The 17,226-nt window shown below is 33.8% G+C and overlaps 1 protein-coding gene across 5 annotated transcripts in view; it reads right to left on the bottom strand.

The window, feature by feature from the left end:
* LOC128203095 (guanylate-binding protein 3-like) overlaps positions 1 to 17,226 on the bottom strand; it is a 30,345-nt gene that overhangs the window by 6,764 nt on the left and 6,355 nt on the right. The window contains exons 3-12 of one of the 5 annotated variants that reach the window (XM_052904371.1): positions 16,263 to 16,308; positions 15,939 to 15,981; positions 13,845 to 13,868; positions 12,798 to 12,997; positions 12,139 to 12,266; positions 9,119 to 9,228; positions 7,415 to 7,836; positions 6,508 to 6,782; positions 5,658 to 5,882; positions 3,007 to 3,107 (exon numbers count right to left, since the gene is read on the bottom strand). In XM_052904371.1, the coding sequence (XP_052760331.1) occupies positions 3,007 to 3,107; positions 5,658 to 5,882; positions 6,508 to 6,782; positions 7,415 to 7,836; positions 9,119 to 9,228; positions 12,139 to 12,266; positions 12,798 to 12,997; positions 13,845 to 13,868; positions 15,939 to 15,981; positions 16,263 to 16,308 (1,574 nt within the window). The remainder of the gene's footprint in view (positions 1 to 3,006; positions 3,108 to 5,657; positions 5,883 to 6,507; positions 6,783 to 7,414; positions 7,837 to 9,118; positions 9,229 to 12,138; positions 12,267 to 12,797; positions 12,998 to 13,844; positions 13,869 to 15,938; positions 15,982 to 16,262; positions 16,309 to 17,226) is intronic. The other 4 variants (XM_052904366.1, XM_052904367.1, XM_052904369.1 and 1 more) reach the window with 4 other exon arrangements.

The following is a 17,226-nucleotide window of genomic DNA, read 5'->3' as shown; positions in this document are numbered from 1 at the left end:
CAGTTACTCTTTTTTCGGTCCTAGAGTATCGGTCTCGGACTGAAGCAATTTGTTACACATTGATCAAGGCTGACCATGACACATTTCTAGACGTAGTCTGTAGGGTTGAATTCCCAACAAACATACTAATTGCCTCGTCTGTTGTTTAGGACGGGGTAAATATAAATAACCGTCAAATTACGGCGTCATGACAAAGGCTTTGCACATCAACATACTTTAAATGTGCAAATGCCCCGTAACAAAGTCACCCGTTGCCAGGTCGAGAGTCTGGAAAACAGGAAATATTCACAGAAACAAAAATCTGGTAGAGCTTATACAATGCAGAATAATGAAGAACCGTTCGTGTTAGACAGTAACCCGTTCCATGTTAAAAGCGATGTGACGTTGAGACAAAGGTTCATCTAATGTTGAGGCATGAGATAATCAAACAAGCGCAGTCTATACATAATTTAATATGGTGTTGGTAAAAAGGAATGCCAACGTGGATGATATATTGGCCAATAATAATCCGCCCTTTACCAAAATGGATCTCGGGCAAAGGATACTGGCAATTACCTGTCGTAAGAGATGTCCAGGCATATAACAGAGGCCACCGCTTAGTCTGGGACATACCAGTTTCACAAAATCCCATTTGAGTTGGTCGGTCAATGCAGGACAAACAATCATATGCTGCGGGAATCGCTTGGGGGTTGTAGAAACATGGACAACTAGGTAAATAATGTGCTTGGCCACAGCGAAAAATTGGAAAAGTATATATATATATATATATATATATATATATATATATATATATATACACGCTAGGAATACTGTTGAAACGTAGCAGACCAGTATGTCTCACAGTGCGCAAAACAAATCGAATGGAGATTGGTTATGGAAAAAAATAAAAGAACATAACGTAGGAAAAGGAGAAATAGACTTATCCGGTTTGAGAGAGTAAACCAAAAATGGTTGTCTGAGCTGGTCGAGGAAAAACACATGAGAAAGCTTTTAACACCCTGAAATACCATGCTTTCAGGGCCTCAATTTTAAGAATGCCCGACTTGGACAATTTACTGATGCCTCGGGCAGCGTTGTTGGAGTTGGCTTGCTGCAGCAACATGAAGATGGTGTGTTTCAAGTGGCATTTACCAGAAAAAAGCTTCTGGCACGGGAACAAAACTGTTCCACGAAAGTAATATAATGTTCAGGCATAGTGTTCCAAGAGTACTTGTTTGGTAGGAAGATTTTTTGTAAACATGAGCAGGTAGTAAAATACATTTTCCTTGTAATATAATTCACAGGATGTTTTCTTGCTGAGTGGGCATAAATAGGTCTGTGCCATTTTGATTTTTTAACACTGGGTTTGTCCCTGTAGTTTTCATAGTATAAATGTATTATTTAAGACATGAAATTAATACAAAGTATGCCTTAGCATTGAATTTAAAAGATAATAACTTTTTAAGATCGATATTGAATGGAGAATGTTGACAAGCAAAAGTTCCAAAATTTGTTAACTGTATTAAAGGACAGTTTCTTGATGCTGATATGGTAGTCCTTCATTATTTAACTTAAAATAATCAATAATTTTGTGAAAACGATTTGTGCTGTTTTATACCTGGTTTAGGTTCATCATTCGGTAAAAACAAAAAAAATCTACCACTTACTGGAAAAATAAAACATTACGTGTGTCTTGATGCTGTCCATGTTTACGGTATATTAATCATAGATCTATGTTATGTTATTGTAATAGGAAGTGACTGGTCTGAAAAAATGTTTCACAATGTTGTGTGTGACACCATTGTTTATCTTGTTTAGGTAGGTAGTGATCCTTGTCTTTAAGACAGGGAAAGAAACATGACTGGGCTAAAAACGTTTTCAGCGACAAACCGTGCACTTGCTTACACGGCCTGTATATGTAATTGCTCTAATTGAGTATTGTTCGCCTGTCGCCACCTATATTCAGCTATCGGCTTGGATTAAATGGATAGATTGCTACGCAACTGAGTTATTATCCCATGATTATAGCATTTTCTTAGAATTTTAGCGATTTTGCTTCAATACACAATTTTATCTTTCATGTTTGATGTGTCTCTTAATATTTTCAACGTTTTTATGACTTTCAATTTGTATGCGCTCAATTAACTTAAATGTAACGATTAAATTACCAAATGAGATATATAAGTTTCTTTATGTGTTCGATAATAAACTTTGAGCAGTATTTAAGAAAACCAAATTGATCTGAATTACACCAGGTTGTATAACCAATCTACTTTCGACTTCATTTGTATACTATTTTAAGAGAGAGATAATAGCGGAAAACAGTTACAGTGCCTAACGAGAACATTGTTTGAAGCAGTTGCCCGTTTCAATCGGATATCTTAGTCGTAAATTTACGCTGCTTAAGAGTGCTCATGAGCAACCGTAGAGTTACGTAGAGCTACAGGCAAGATCTATACAAGAAATGTTTTTACGATTTGTGTTTAAGGATATAAAACACTAAATTGTGGTTTTTGACCCCAACTCAATCACAGACACAGGTTTATGAAAAATTATCCGCATCAACATATGTATATAATACAATGTTGATACGCGTGCAGAGCATTGTTTTTTGGAAATCGGAAAAAGGCAGTGCGATAAATTCGTTGTCAAAGACAAAAAATATATATGGTGTTATCTAATAGTGTTTGATATTTGAATGGTTAATGTATAGAATTGTCTATTTACACGATCAATAAACATTAAAATTTTGTTTTCATACATGAAACTAAACTTTCAAATTCTCAAAACCTAAATCCAACACAGGTTGTTTTATGCCAGTCGTTAAATAAAAGATTGACTTCATTTATTACTATGACGCAAAACAAACACGTACAAAGCCTTTAATAGAGATTCAACTTTTGTGCGCTTCTCATATTTTGCAAAACTATAGATAATATACTATAGTACTGGGGCGAGGATTTATATAAAACAAGACTATAGGTATGGTATTAAATTCGTTAAGATTGATGCTTTAAACCTGTGGACTTACTTTGTTTTTCTTCTTCGGAAAGTGCTGGGTCATTTTTAAGAATTTGAATCGTCTCCATACCAAGCCCATTTTCAAAATCATTCCAAATCATTGTTATCTGCAATTAGAACGATACAAATGGGATACATTTATATTTTTAGATGACTGTTTAACATTTTATTCATGTTTTCATGAACGTGTTTGTACATACTAGCTTTTCAAGCAAATGGAACATGTGCCCATTCATTTTGTTTTATAACTTGAAAAATTAGGCTAGGGATGAACACAGTCTTTATCTTATGTTATCTTAATAAGCACATTGACATCACAAAACAACATGAAATGAAAATCAGCAGCGGGATTCTGTTGTTTAAACAGTTGGCAATACTTTCACACATGAAACCATCAAAATCGACGTTTTAGGGGCTTTTGACCCACTGATATGACGATAGCGAGTAGACAAACGATAATTCCAGTTACATGCATATGGAGCATGCTCAATGTCACTGGCGATATCTTAGCCTCATCTATCTCTTACTTTGTGAAACAGAAATACAACGAGAGAGAAATAAATAGAAATTGAACGTATATGAAAGTACAATCAAAATCAATATTTAATAGATTTATTCATTAGTACTGCATACTCCAACAAATTCTCACAAAAAGTGCACACGAATCCATAAGAAAGTATTTCTTTTAAATTGTCAGCAATAAAACAAAACATGGCATCTTCATGTACATAATTTAAGTATGTTCTCATGTATTGAGCTATGTCAAAGTAAAACACTTTTGGAAATCGTTCCTTGGTAATTGCCTTCAAGATATGCATAATCGAGCTTATAAACAATGCCATAGAAAAAGAGTTTGAGTGTACTTTTATTAAAAGGAAATTTCTGCTTATAGTATGGAAACGTTTTTTTGGGAATCTTAATTTGAAACCTTTGTCTTAATTCATTACTATAAAATTGAATGTAAAATAACACAACATTGATAACAATAAGTGTACATTTGGAAGTCCTAATGAAATTCCATGGTTGCAAGGAGAGGATACGAATCAAAAATAACAACTAATGTTTTCACATCCGTTTTAGATGTGCAATAGTATAGTATATTTCAAACAATCAATGCATACACCTTTATCATGTTTTACAGCGGGCAATCATTTGAAACCCAACATTTCGTTAAAGTCTTTCGCTGTAGGGCCAACCGATGGAAAATGGTGAATGTTCTCTAATATTTCCTTTTCAGAGATAAATAAGAAAAACAATATTAATAAAACAAATTTGGAATAACTCTGTATTGTGTTAAATGTCAAAATCTGCTCGTCAAAAAATGGGATACATGAAAAAGTCTGGATTTTTATGAAAAGGATTATCGATACATATGTTTTAGCAAAATAGTTTTCTTGTAAAATAATACACAGTTTAGATATTCTATCCTTTTGAGTATTTGTGAAGATTAATGCAAGCCAAATTAATTATCAGTATAAAACAGAAGCCCGATAAAAAGAAAGAGCTGAAGAGAAATGCATGATTACTACAGTTTAACACCGACAATCCGAAATCGTTGGGCCCAAAAATTCATTTTAGAATAGCGATATTTCGGATTAACAATTTTTCCGAGAATGACAGTGTTCGCGAATTATAGATGACGTGAAATATTAAGTCGTGAATATAGCAATATCGGTTACACGTTATCAATATGATACATTCGGTTTGAGTGATCTTTAGTTAACAAAAATATTTGTTGATTTATTGTTTAATAAATGACAAATAATTCGTAATTATACTTTATTATTAAAAGAACATAAAACATTTAAAACAAAATGACAGCACATGTATGCATTCCGAACATAGCACAGTTTATAAAGAAACATGTTCAAATAGTACTTAAATTACACGCTGTTTACTCAGTATCATTCGTTTTTTTACTACAACATGTATAACGGTTCATTGGCACTACAACCTATTTATTGTCACCACAACGTATACAAAATCGAACAAAGTACAACTACTATAGCCTTAAAAGGTCTAAAATTTGTAACGAGGCGTGCCTTTTGTCAATAAAAAGCTCAATATGTCTCTGAGAATTGATAAAAGGTACGGAACGATAACACAATTATAAATTTTACGTTGTCAGCATTCAGCTCTTTCAAGATTTACAAGTTCTAGACGATCAGACTTTGATTTGTGTTCTGAACTTTTACTTTTAAAACGCTTTTAATCCAACGTAAAACTCCATCCATGTTTTTGTTTTACTCTTATAAACCTCTGTAAAGGAAAAAAAGAGACCATACCACGTGACCTCTACGTCAATATCCCATTAATGTGCATTTTCAATGGAAACCGCGCTGGAGCACTTTCAGCCAATAACAAAATATTGTTTTGTCCATGACTGTCCGCTTTGAGTCCGGTTGCCACTGATTACAAATGATTTTAATTGTGTAAATCAATGTACACTGTCCTCAATTTGTATGAATAAACGGATGTGTATTAGGCTTGTTGTGAATGAAAATAGTCAGCAATTGTAAATAGATAATCGTGTTACCCATTAAACAATTATTTGGGTTGTTTCTCTATGTTGGGGATGGGATGGAGGGGGTAAGCCGTTGATAATTAATGAAAGGAAAACAGAAACTTCATATTCAATCTATTTAAATGGGTATTACCTCTCCCTGCGCATACTCCCGAAGAACTTGCTCATATTTTTGCCTGATCATGTCGACGTCTCGTCTGAATTTCCTATAGCCCCTGGGTACTTCATAAGTCTGGTTTTGCAATCCTGTTTTCAAACCACTGAGAGACTTCAAACTTGAAAGTTCTGTTGAACAATGTTCCTCTATTTCTTTATTGTTTTTACATTGCATTTTCTGCCAGATTAGGTCCAGTTCCTTCTGTAGATCAACGTGATGACATATGTGAATAATAATAAAATAAAATATACAGGGACAACCCAAGTAGTCAAATAGTTGAAAAACCCCCACTACATTTAGGGTAGATTAAAGGCACATGGCAAACCCCAAAAGACACTTAACGAGTGTCACACAAAAGTAGAAACAACATAGACAGATCACACATGCATCACACAATCTGTATCAATAATGTCATAATTAAGAGTAAGTATAAAACAAGTCGGAGAATGACACTCTACTCGTTTCCGTATCTTAAGCCTCTCTTTGAAACCTTTACCAATCACGCGCGCAATAGACAATAGATACAACAGGGATAAGCTAATATACCGATGAATATAACACGTATACCCTTGTTTAACGGAACATACTAAACAACGGGCTTCTCACGAACTAAACGTTCATACACAGGGTTGTTAAATCGGTCTACGAGCGTTTAATTGTTTAATTTATTTGGATGGAGACCGACAACCTTATCTGAACCTGCATAATATTTAAGGGAAATACAAACATTGAGACGTGTATGTAATGAAAGCGAACGATCACCTTTTCGATTAATATGTTTAATTCTCCTAAATGGTCCTGAATTTAGTAGGAGTCTCATACAAACCTCGGTATATATTTCGACGACATTGGCAACATCTTCGACAGCATTTTCGCCCATGTATATAAGTGCAGACCTCCGGGCTTTTAAATAATGCGCATGCAAAATAGTTGCTGGAATGGGCAACAGTATACGGTCCATGCGCAATTGAAACATAGATAGACATTCCTTCTTCACTCTTTCATTTTCTAATTTGGCAACTGCTAAAAATGCTTTGTCAACATCAGGCACATCACTCTTTGCAAGAGCTTCCACATACTGTCTGGTAAGCTGGGCGAACACTGAAATATTTATAAATTAAACTTAAACTTTTGTCATGATTCCAAAACAAGAAAAAAAACCATAACAGCAAACAGGTAATCATTAGTTTTAACAATTACTCAAGAAAAGTGATTTGCTCCAAAAACAGTCTTCTTTGAAATATCGATCATATCAAAAACTCTTTTGAATAAAAAAAACCTTTTTTAGAAGTCTAAGAACATGTACGATTTTTGATAACTGTTTATGTTATCTGGTAAAAGGAGTTGATATGGAGATTTAATTTGAGTATTTTGTTGTGATAATGGGACCTTGAACACCCAGAAGTAATGTATCTTGGATGTAAGATCGGGTCTGAAACTACTCAAGAATCTCCTTGTTTATATACGTGTTCTCATCAATGGTCTCTGCAATAATTTCCTGCCAGTGACATACATGTTATGCCAAATATAATCAGTATATTTATCGATTCCGAAGGTCCACAGACAAGAAATACTAACAATATGGACAAAAACGATCAAACTTTATAACAAAGTTAACAATCATTCTTTTTTTTAACAGACAGGAAGTGCTGAACCATTCATTTATTAATTTTATCTATATTATATTTATCTATATCTATAGATGAAATTAATAGAAAGAATGTTTTACTAACTTGATCCGTTGACTGATTTGCTAACTTGAAGTTGCTTTGGTTCCTGGCTGTATATATATGACACGAACATTGTGACAACGTCCTTAAATTTTTGTGAAAGATCTTGAAATTCAAGGCTATCGAGGTTTTCCAAAATTTCACCGTCTCCTGGAACGGGGAACAAAAAACATTTCCGTTTGTCCTGCGGAAAGAAGTCCCGGATGCAATCAAGCTGCTTGTTCAAATTACCACCTTTTCCCCTTTTACTTTCCAGGAATTCTTCAAGGTATTCGTCCGGTTTAACATTTCTACCATCTTTGATCAATTTTAGCGAAAAGTCTCTCAAAGCGAGCACAAACCCGGGTAGAACACATTGCAACAGAGTATTCTTTTCATCACATCTTTCCCCAAAACGGATGTTTTGGGACATTTGAGACACAAATCTGCACCATTAAGGTTAAATTAGCATGATGAGAGTTTAGATTTTAGAAACTGATTCTGGTTTGATTACAGCTCTTAGGTGATATGACCTTTAAGTTCTTTTTGGATAAAAAGCAGCACGCGTGTCCTTTCGAGGGGCCAATATAACGTATCCCTTCAGGACTAGAACCCACTACCACTTAGGCGAGTCGCTGACACATTGAACATTCTCACCTTTAACCTCAGTATGGCATGGATACATGATAAAGATAGATCTGACCAATTATGATGTGGACTTTATCTAAAATATAGACTGTTACTTTGATAATGTTTTATTCTATGTTCATGTTTGTTTTGAATTTGAATATTCAATGCTTTTATTTCATTTTTCTTTCAAATACTGAAGATGAACAAGTTTGGGAATGATTGATTTTAACTTAATTAAATATTAATTTAATATTGAGACTTTGACTAACTTATTACAGAAAAAATAAACCAAAATATCAGCACATTGCCGACTTAAAGCAGAGTGATAATGTGTTGGTCAATCTTTATAGAGCTATGATCTTTTGAAAAATGTATTCAGACTCAAGTGGCAAAACTGCTAATCTTCACTTCATTGGTAGTTTCTTTCTAACTGAGTTTAGATAATGACATTTGCTGTATTTTGTTATTATATAATTTATCTACTATACACGTTTATTGTTGTGAAAAGTATGACTTTTAGATGTTTGTTTTTGTTATTTAATAAATGTGCTTTTCTCAGACTCTAACGTCATCATTCTGACTTTAAGACTATGGTTCAGAAAACTAAATTATTGTTTAAAAATATATATAACATACATGTTGACATCAGATGTGTGCCTTACTATATAGCATGTAATTTGTTACAGATACAACACTTTCAATAATTTTTGCTCCTGTAATAGTATTTCAACAACAAAAAAACCTTGCCTTCCGTGTTTGGTCTCAAACTTGGACTTAAATATATATATAAAGATTGGTTTAATTCATACCATATTTTTAAGTTGTGTTAAGATATCTATCAATATTTATATGAAAAACTACAGAAACAAGCTTATTCGTCAAATTTGAGAACAAGTTTCTGAGGATTTTAGTAGAATGGAATGGAACATTTTCATTTTGTATATACGTTTTTTCAATGACATGAAATTTATGAAATTTTGGGTTTAATCAAATGAAATATTATGTAAAAAGAATTGGAAAATCAAAACTACCCGGGTAAGTAGATATATTTTGTGGAGTTTGGTGGTAGTTACTATGTATTTATCAGTAAAAGGATACGTGAGTTTGTTGACGGCCTCCTGGTCAAACGCTCCTTTCATGTTGTACACGAGGGTACTGCACAGCAGTGTAGCGAGGGTGAAAATGCGGTGGTCGTGGGTAGAATCCTCCTTCAGTCATGAAAATAGAAGAAACAGATTGTATTGACTTTCACTGATAAACCTGACCTTTTTACTATATTATAAAAATATTAGATTCATCCGAATTTTAGCATACACCATAAAGGCAGTTGGGGTTACTACTTTGTGCCTCAAACTACCTATTCCACCGCTTCTAGTCTTTATCAGGTATTTCGTCAGAGAAAATAAAATGCGAGATTCAATCTCAAAACATTACATAATTCCTACCGTATTGACATTTGTTTGGTATAACACAAAAGGTAGGGATCAAAGATATTTTTATGTGCCTAATCGACATACGTCATGCAAATATTTATGGTAAGATTGCTGATGTAAGATGTATGTGGAATGAAAATTTACCAGTTTTCAACCTTTAAGAATGGTCTAGCATATAAGTAATGTTTTTATATAAAACGGCTTAAACTAGTGTGTAATTGTTAATGCAATGGTTCTCAGAATGTTGATGACAGCCTCTAATTGTGTCACATAAAGTGAGATTGCGTTTCAAACATTGACGACACTGTTGGCTTATTGGCAACATTTAGGTTTATGATAAACCAAGATATGGAATGGTGATTGTTCCGACAAAACCATTCATACATCTGGGTTTCTGATACAAAAAATAAACATCGGATGTAAGTGTATAAAGTTACCCATACAGAAGACGACTACTATTCGGCAAGTAGTCAAGGTAATAAGGGTATATTAGCAGGTTTGTTGTTGTTGAGGATGGTCTTCTCCATTAAAGAATCCCGAAAACGACAATTAAAAATAAAAAAAATATGTGAATTGTTAGCTGATTTGGCTTGGTGTTTCAAAAACATTTAAAATCAATAAAGGCATATTGATAAGGGCAATCTTGAGAACGCCATGAAAGCTCACAGGATGCAGGTCACAAACCTGCAAAGATGTAAGCAGGGATATTTGGTTTCAGTGCATTGGGCATAACATTTGGCGTACTTGTATAATATATATTATATTAAGGTGATAAAGAAAATTAGTCTGATGCCTCTTCACGGCAATTTTGGAATTGAGAATCGAATGTCTGTTCGAAATCATTAGATAAATAGAGGATCTCAAATGAGTGTTTATTTTGTATTAAATTTTAAAACGAGTTCATTTAAAAACGATTAAAACGAAGCTCTGCAAAATAAACACTAATTTAAGATTTCATTTATAACATAACTCATTTACTGTCGAAATATAGGTCAAAGCTTCTTCAATACAGCATAGATTTTGATAAATGTGCACAAGGACATTACCTCCGTGAATTGGAGCATCATAAATGTTGTGAAATCCACCTTAAAAAGTGGGATTTGATGTGGAATAAGTGAGTGTGACAGTGTGTGAACTTGAGCATTGCTAGCGAACTGTCAAGAATGAGCATTTTGCAAGAAAGTAGACAGGGTTTTTTCACTGGAGTTCAAGATAATGCACATTTCCTTCTGTTGATTTGAATTAATGTGGCTATAGATCTTTATAGATGCGATGTTCTTATGTACCAATGTTTGCATAATCTGGTTCGCAGGAACATTGTTGTCATTCAATTTCTAGACGAGGTATTTTCTGACGCTGTAATCAGGAGGTGTTGTTTTTTTAAGCCCAGCCTTCTTCACCATTTCGTTTCATCGTGGAATTGAGTTTGTAAACACCGACATGATTTCTTTTGTAACATCGTTTCTAATGTTAGTTTACATTTTTTTTGACAGCGCGTATGAATACATTTTTTTTTGTGATACGGTTACCTAATTTGCATAGTTATTACACTAGTTATATATAAAAAGGTATTGCATGGGGTTATATCACTCCTGCGCCGTAAGTTATGTTATAAAATTGCGTCAAACATAAATTTATATGATTGTAGGTTAAATCATCAGGTGCAATATTACTGTTAATTTAACAAGACCCATATACAGCATTTATGGAGGAAGGTTTGAATATGAATATATATTCTCACTATCCGTTTTATCAACAGCTGCATTTAAAGAAAACTTTCAGAAGAAGTATAAGTAAAGCAGGACGCCCTTCTCAATACAACACTCGAAGAGGTATCATCCACTGTGGATGAAAATTAATATGTGCGCATGTTTAGCATCGGGGGTTCTTGTAAGACGCAGAGATCCTTATAAAGCTATTTACATACTCCTTGCGTAATGGAGAACATAATCAACGTCTTAGCATCAGATTTATATTGACATATGAATCTGTTTATGTAATAGGAAACAAACTTTTGAAGTTTGTCCATCTGCAACGGTAGTAATTGAATATTTATCAAACTTGCATACGAAAGGTTTGGATACTGTTGTCTAATTACATCAAGGACTCCGTTATTATATACTGGTATAAATTTAGAAAAATCGTCTTCCGATAGGAAACGTCCACTTGGTAGAGTTTACTTGGATTGCTCTATAAACAGGCACCAACAGAGACAAACAGACATTTATGAAGTAAACTAAGGTTTAAAGACTTTTGGAACGTTATAAACTGTAAAAGATTTATCACTGAATGGAAACTACTGGGACATTCTCAGTAGCTAAAGCCTTAACGAAAAACCTGCTTAAAAGCGTACGATTACGGATACTCAATTAACTTAATTACGTATAAAACAACACTGACAGACCACGCTAAATCATGTTTACATCCACGACGCTTACTTCTTTCCCAAAAACAATGACAGTTTTGCATGCAGTAAGAACTCAGCAAGTATCAGGTCTCATGTATAAGCATCACGTCAGGCAATTAAAAGTCCACATTCACATTTAATAAACATTGGATGAGAAAATATGGCAAAGTTTCATCATGATTGAATGAACAATTCTTAAATCATTGTGTATACCATTTGTTCCAACACCGATTAAACCTACGTATGTGGCTATTTCGACACAAACATGAAACTTTTACCTTTTCGGGATCTCCCAATCCCTCCGTATCCAAAAGAATGACAACCGTGTCGTTTTGCACGGGATGAGCTACACACCTGACCCAGATGCCTTTCGTCATTAACTGTACTGTATCGCCAAGTGCAAACCCTAAAGTGTCCATGTTATTATAAAACAACCTAAATAAAACGTTTATTAGGGAACACTTAGATTTTAAAATGTGTTTTCTTTAAGACAACTGAAAACTGTTAATGTGAAATTTCTTATCAAGATATAGATCGGGCCCACACAACGGAAATACTTTTTTGCCGACAAGCTTCATGAAGGGTTTAAGCAATAATAATATTATGATTATAGCCGCATGCAGCATCGTTGTCAAAAGGTATTTCACACGAAAGAAGAGACTATGTATAATTCATGACTGAGCGCAAACACCCATACGTATGAAAAGGGGTGTTTTACGGCCAGTCAATGTACATATTCTTCACCAGAATACCCTACTATTATATTGTACCGATTTACCATGCATCAATAATAAGCAATATACATTTAAAGTACCAAATATGATATTATGGCTAAATTGCTGAACGGAATTCGTAAAATAAACAATAATACCTTTATCTCATTAACAATCTTTAATCGTTCGTTATCGTACTATAAGATAGATTTATCAAAAAATACCTCTTTTGCCTGCAAGTAGATTCATCAAATAAGACTTTCCAGTTTTATAAGGACCGGCAACAGCCACAATGACACATGGTTTGTCTATGCAGGAAATCTCCGCTAACACGTTGTCACATATTTCTAGTTTATCTTCTGCATTTGTGCGTATAAGGCACTGAGGTTCTTGAAAGACCGTTGAATCATGCATCGATAAATACCTAAATAAGTAACAATCATTTAGACGCTTTCTGATGTGTTTATATTGTTAATATATTGAACGAAATATTCGTTCGAACGCCTTTCATTAATGCTTGTATCACTGGGAAGTATCACGTGGTGTTTAAAGTACAATGGACGCACAAAATGGCCGCCCAAATTGTCTCTTGTATCAAGCTTGAGGCCAAAACAAATAAAAACGAAAAGCACGTACGCAAATCCGTTTACAAGGGTGTGTGTTCTATGCGCCTATTTTGCAGATCCTAAATAATCAGTAACAATGAGTATACCCAAGAGTTCTGTACAGGCGCAACAATATGTATATTTTTGTAAGTATACACCGGAAAAAAAAATGAGATAAAAACATTCTGACGAAGTGATACACATTTTAATTCAACTTCTAAGAAAATATGTTAGTTAGCTCGCCAAAGTCTTGCAAATGCTTATTTACTACAAATTTCTTAAACTTGTTGCATAAAATTGTTTGTCATTTGACGACTCCCGACATATCCTATATCATTTTTAACACTCCATTGCATTTATTTCTAGTAGTTGTCGCAGTAAACTTATGACGCAAAAACTTTCAAAACAGGGTTTCCGATATTTTAAATTTGAAAACTTTCTCTAAATTTGTTAATGGTCATTATAATCTCATATCAAAGTACAATAGTAGTCTTAAATCGCTCATTGCTGATAGTATTGCTCATCCCGATTTTTATGGTGATGTTTAAAAAGAAAATTCGAAATTTTTTAATGTTTCCAGCAGGCAGTTGGGCAGATAGACTTAATGAATTACTTGGATTTTATTTAAACCGTGGATATAAAGGCAATATTTTGAAGAGCACTTGCCTTCTTGTGTTTGAAGATGAATACCTGAAACAAAATATTGGGTTAAATATAGCATCCTTTCATAACTAAACTTTCAGTGCTTTGATTTTTATGAAGAATTTGCTAATTCATGTTATCTTTAAAACCGTTTTGGGGGGACACGTGTTGACTGACTCCGAGTGTTTTGGCTGTGACTTAAATTTCTTAAAATATTTTACGTTTTCAAATCATTTGGAAGAAGAGAATAGCATTTACTAGTCGCTTTTATTTTTAATAATGTTTTTCTTTATTTGTTCCCAGTTTTAGTACAATGATGCTTTTTATTATGAAACTCTATGATCACACAGTCTTAAACCTTTAAAGGAGGACTGTGTGTGAAGCTTTTGGTTTCTAACGATGACTGCATCGTATCTTTGAAAAGTATTTGCATTAGGTGCTCTGAATTGATTCCCTCCGTCTGCAGATAGAGTTGGGATCTCTAATCATTGAAGTACTTGGGGTTTACCTTTTCGTTTTTTATTATTATTTGTTTTATTGATAAGTTTCCTCAAGTTAATGCATACTTTGATAAGAGTTATCTTTTGCGTTTTATCTTTATTAAGGATTGTTGGGATAAGAGTGAGGTTTGTGCACATAAACTGGTTTAAACCCTCAGTAAATTTACGTTTTACTGACTGTTCCAAGGCGGTACCTAACAATTCTTGATATACATACCAATTATATATATATATATATATATATATATATATATATATATATATATATATAGTATTTATGCACTGTGCTGTTTGTAGAGTTGTGTGCTGTTCTATGTTTCTTGTTTGTGAATTTGTGTTCTATGTCTTTGGGGTTGCCAATTGCCACTAAACCGGGTTTATGTTTAAACGTTTTGCTACTGAGCATGTTTCTGTAGCTTTTTGCATATATTTTGTATATCATAATGGTAAGTGATCATATTGTGTTACTCACTGTGATGTTTTTGCTGGAAGTGTTTGTACTTTTGTAAATAAATCCGTTTGAAAAGTTGCTCTGTAGAAAAAAACAAAACATTGTTTCGTTTAGATATAGGCCGGGACGGTTCTTTACAAAAATGTAATTGTCAATATTTTGTAAACAACTATAGAAACAAGCTCAGTAGCCATAAGTTTAAACATAAACCCCGTTTAATGGCAAAGGTTAAACGCTAAAAACATAGAACACAAAAACAAAAAATCACAAACAAGAAACATGGAAAATCAGGACAATTCCCCACGAACAATACAGTGCATATATACTATATCAAAAACTAAAAACTATGTATGTTTATCAAGGATTGTTAGGTATCGCCTTGGAACGGTCAGTAAAATGTTAATTAACTTGGGGTTTAAACCAGTTTGTGTGCACAACCTCACTCTTAATCTAACAAATTGTCTGTTTTTGAATACCCTTTCATTGCATCTACACTTTTTGCGATCAACGAAACAATTCATTTTGTAGTACCCGGCCAGTGACGACTCAATAATCAAGTAAAGCCACTCACTAGTACTATTACAATATTTAAGAGACATTTGATATGGTCTTTGGGTGATTGATTTTGAAAAGTGTAAAGTTTAATTTTAAAAAGACAGACTTGTAAATACATCCTGAATAAGTTCGATATAGGCGTATTGATAAATTGGACGAAAAGTACCTGAATAAGCTAACGTTTACGCAGACAGGACATACAACTACCCGAAAGACATTCATACATATATCTCAAAACATGTTAAAACAATAATTGTCAAAAGTACGGAGGCATAGACCTGAATCTGTGAGTTCATTTCTTCCCTGTCTTCCACCATGTTAATCGTGTGCTATTTCCCACGACGAAATAAATTATTGCCACGACTTACTTCCTCGTTCTTGCGACTTAGTCATCTCTAGATCAGTTGCGGATGCGTGATAACTAAGTCTTAATATCGAGAAAGGAAGGATAAACAAAATCATACATGTCACCACTGTGTCACCGTACAAAGTATATACAAAATGTTGCTTTGGAATACAAGCCATATTAAATCAGGCTCTGTTACAAAGCTGATCGTAAATAATTATAATAAACATAAATTATGAGTGTTCTTAATATGTACTTCATCTCACCCGACTAGAGAAGTTGATGATTCTACAAATCTTTTCGATCGGCCTGAATATAAAAAGTAAGACAACAATTTTAAAAGTTAATTTTATTGCCATAATGATCTTGGTATAAATTATATACATTATACATACATATAATTTATCCTCATCCGTATTATAATTTCTAATATGTAAAACACACAAACACACACGCACGCACACGCACACGCACACGCACACGCACACGCACACGCACACGCACACACACACACACACACACACACACGGGCGCACGCAGGCGCACGCCCGGACTACACACCCATATATGTGTACATAAATATCACGAACCTGTGTTTTTTAGAGATGTAGCTTTTCTCGCACTGTCAGTGTTTTTCTGAAAATATCAATTTGTATATGATAAATGTTGATACATAACATTTCCTGATGGTAATACATCGTGTAAGAATTCAGGCATGTTAGCATTGTAAATAAAATGTGTACTCGCTGATGATGCGTCGCCCTTAAAACAAAATGTGACACATGAAATATTACATAATTTGTATTGGTATATAGGTTATATTGATATTTTGTCAAAAACATCCTTTGCAAGCAAACACACAAGTTTGGTTTAATTAAGTTATAATGTGTGCATGTGGACTTCTTGAAATCATCCAAACGCCAACGGTTTGTAAAAGATAGATGAGTGTTTCCAATTTAACGTGCCCAATTGAGTGAATTTATTTACTTGCCTTTTGGTTTCAGAATGCAAAATGTACGGTTGATATATTTCAAGACTTTCTAGGTCTGACTTCAAAATGTCCCACATATATTAGAATAAAAAGCAAATGTCTGTTTTGTGTTGGGTAAAGGGGTATTTAACTGTTATGTATTTCGACAAGCTAACGAGAAAGGTTTAAAGACATAACTTTGCAATAATAATCTGAGCAGTATTGACAATATGGAAAACTACAATTGACCAGTATGAATCACTCGCAAGGGGCCGGACGTATACTATGCATACTGAATTCGGTAAGCGAAATAATCTGGTTTTCACGTAGACAAACAAAGGATTGAAATAAAGAACGACACACTCTGTTAGTACTTGTTTATTTAAAATTATATTGATATTTTAGCATGCCTATTAAATCATAACATATAACAATACTCGATACACCCATTTTGCGTATTACAAGTAAGTACATGGGAAGAGTGATTGGAAGAGGATATTTGATTTAAAGTGGTTTTCATTATTTACTTGGTAAATTGTATACAGCTAGTCGTAATGTGTTACGTTTTATTTAATTCTTGTTGC

This window comes from Mya arenaria, chromosome 9 (assembly GCF_026914265.1).
Source record: "Mya arenaria isolate MELC-2E11 chromosome 9, ASM2691426v1".
In the NCBI taxonomy this organism is placed as follows: Eukaryota; Metazoa; Mollusca; class Bivalvia; order Myida; family Myidae; genus Mya; species Mya arenaria.
Note: the sequence above shows the minus strand (reverse complement) of the source record. Positions and strands in the feature narration are given on the sequence as shown.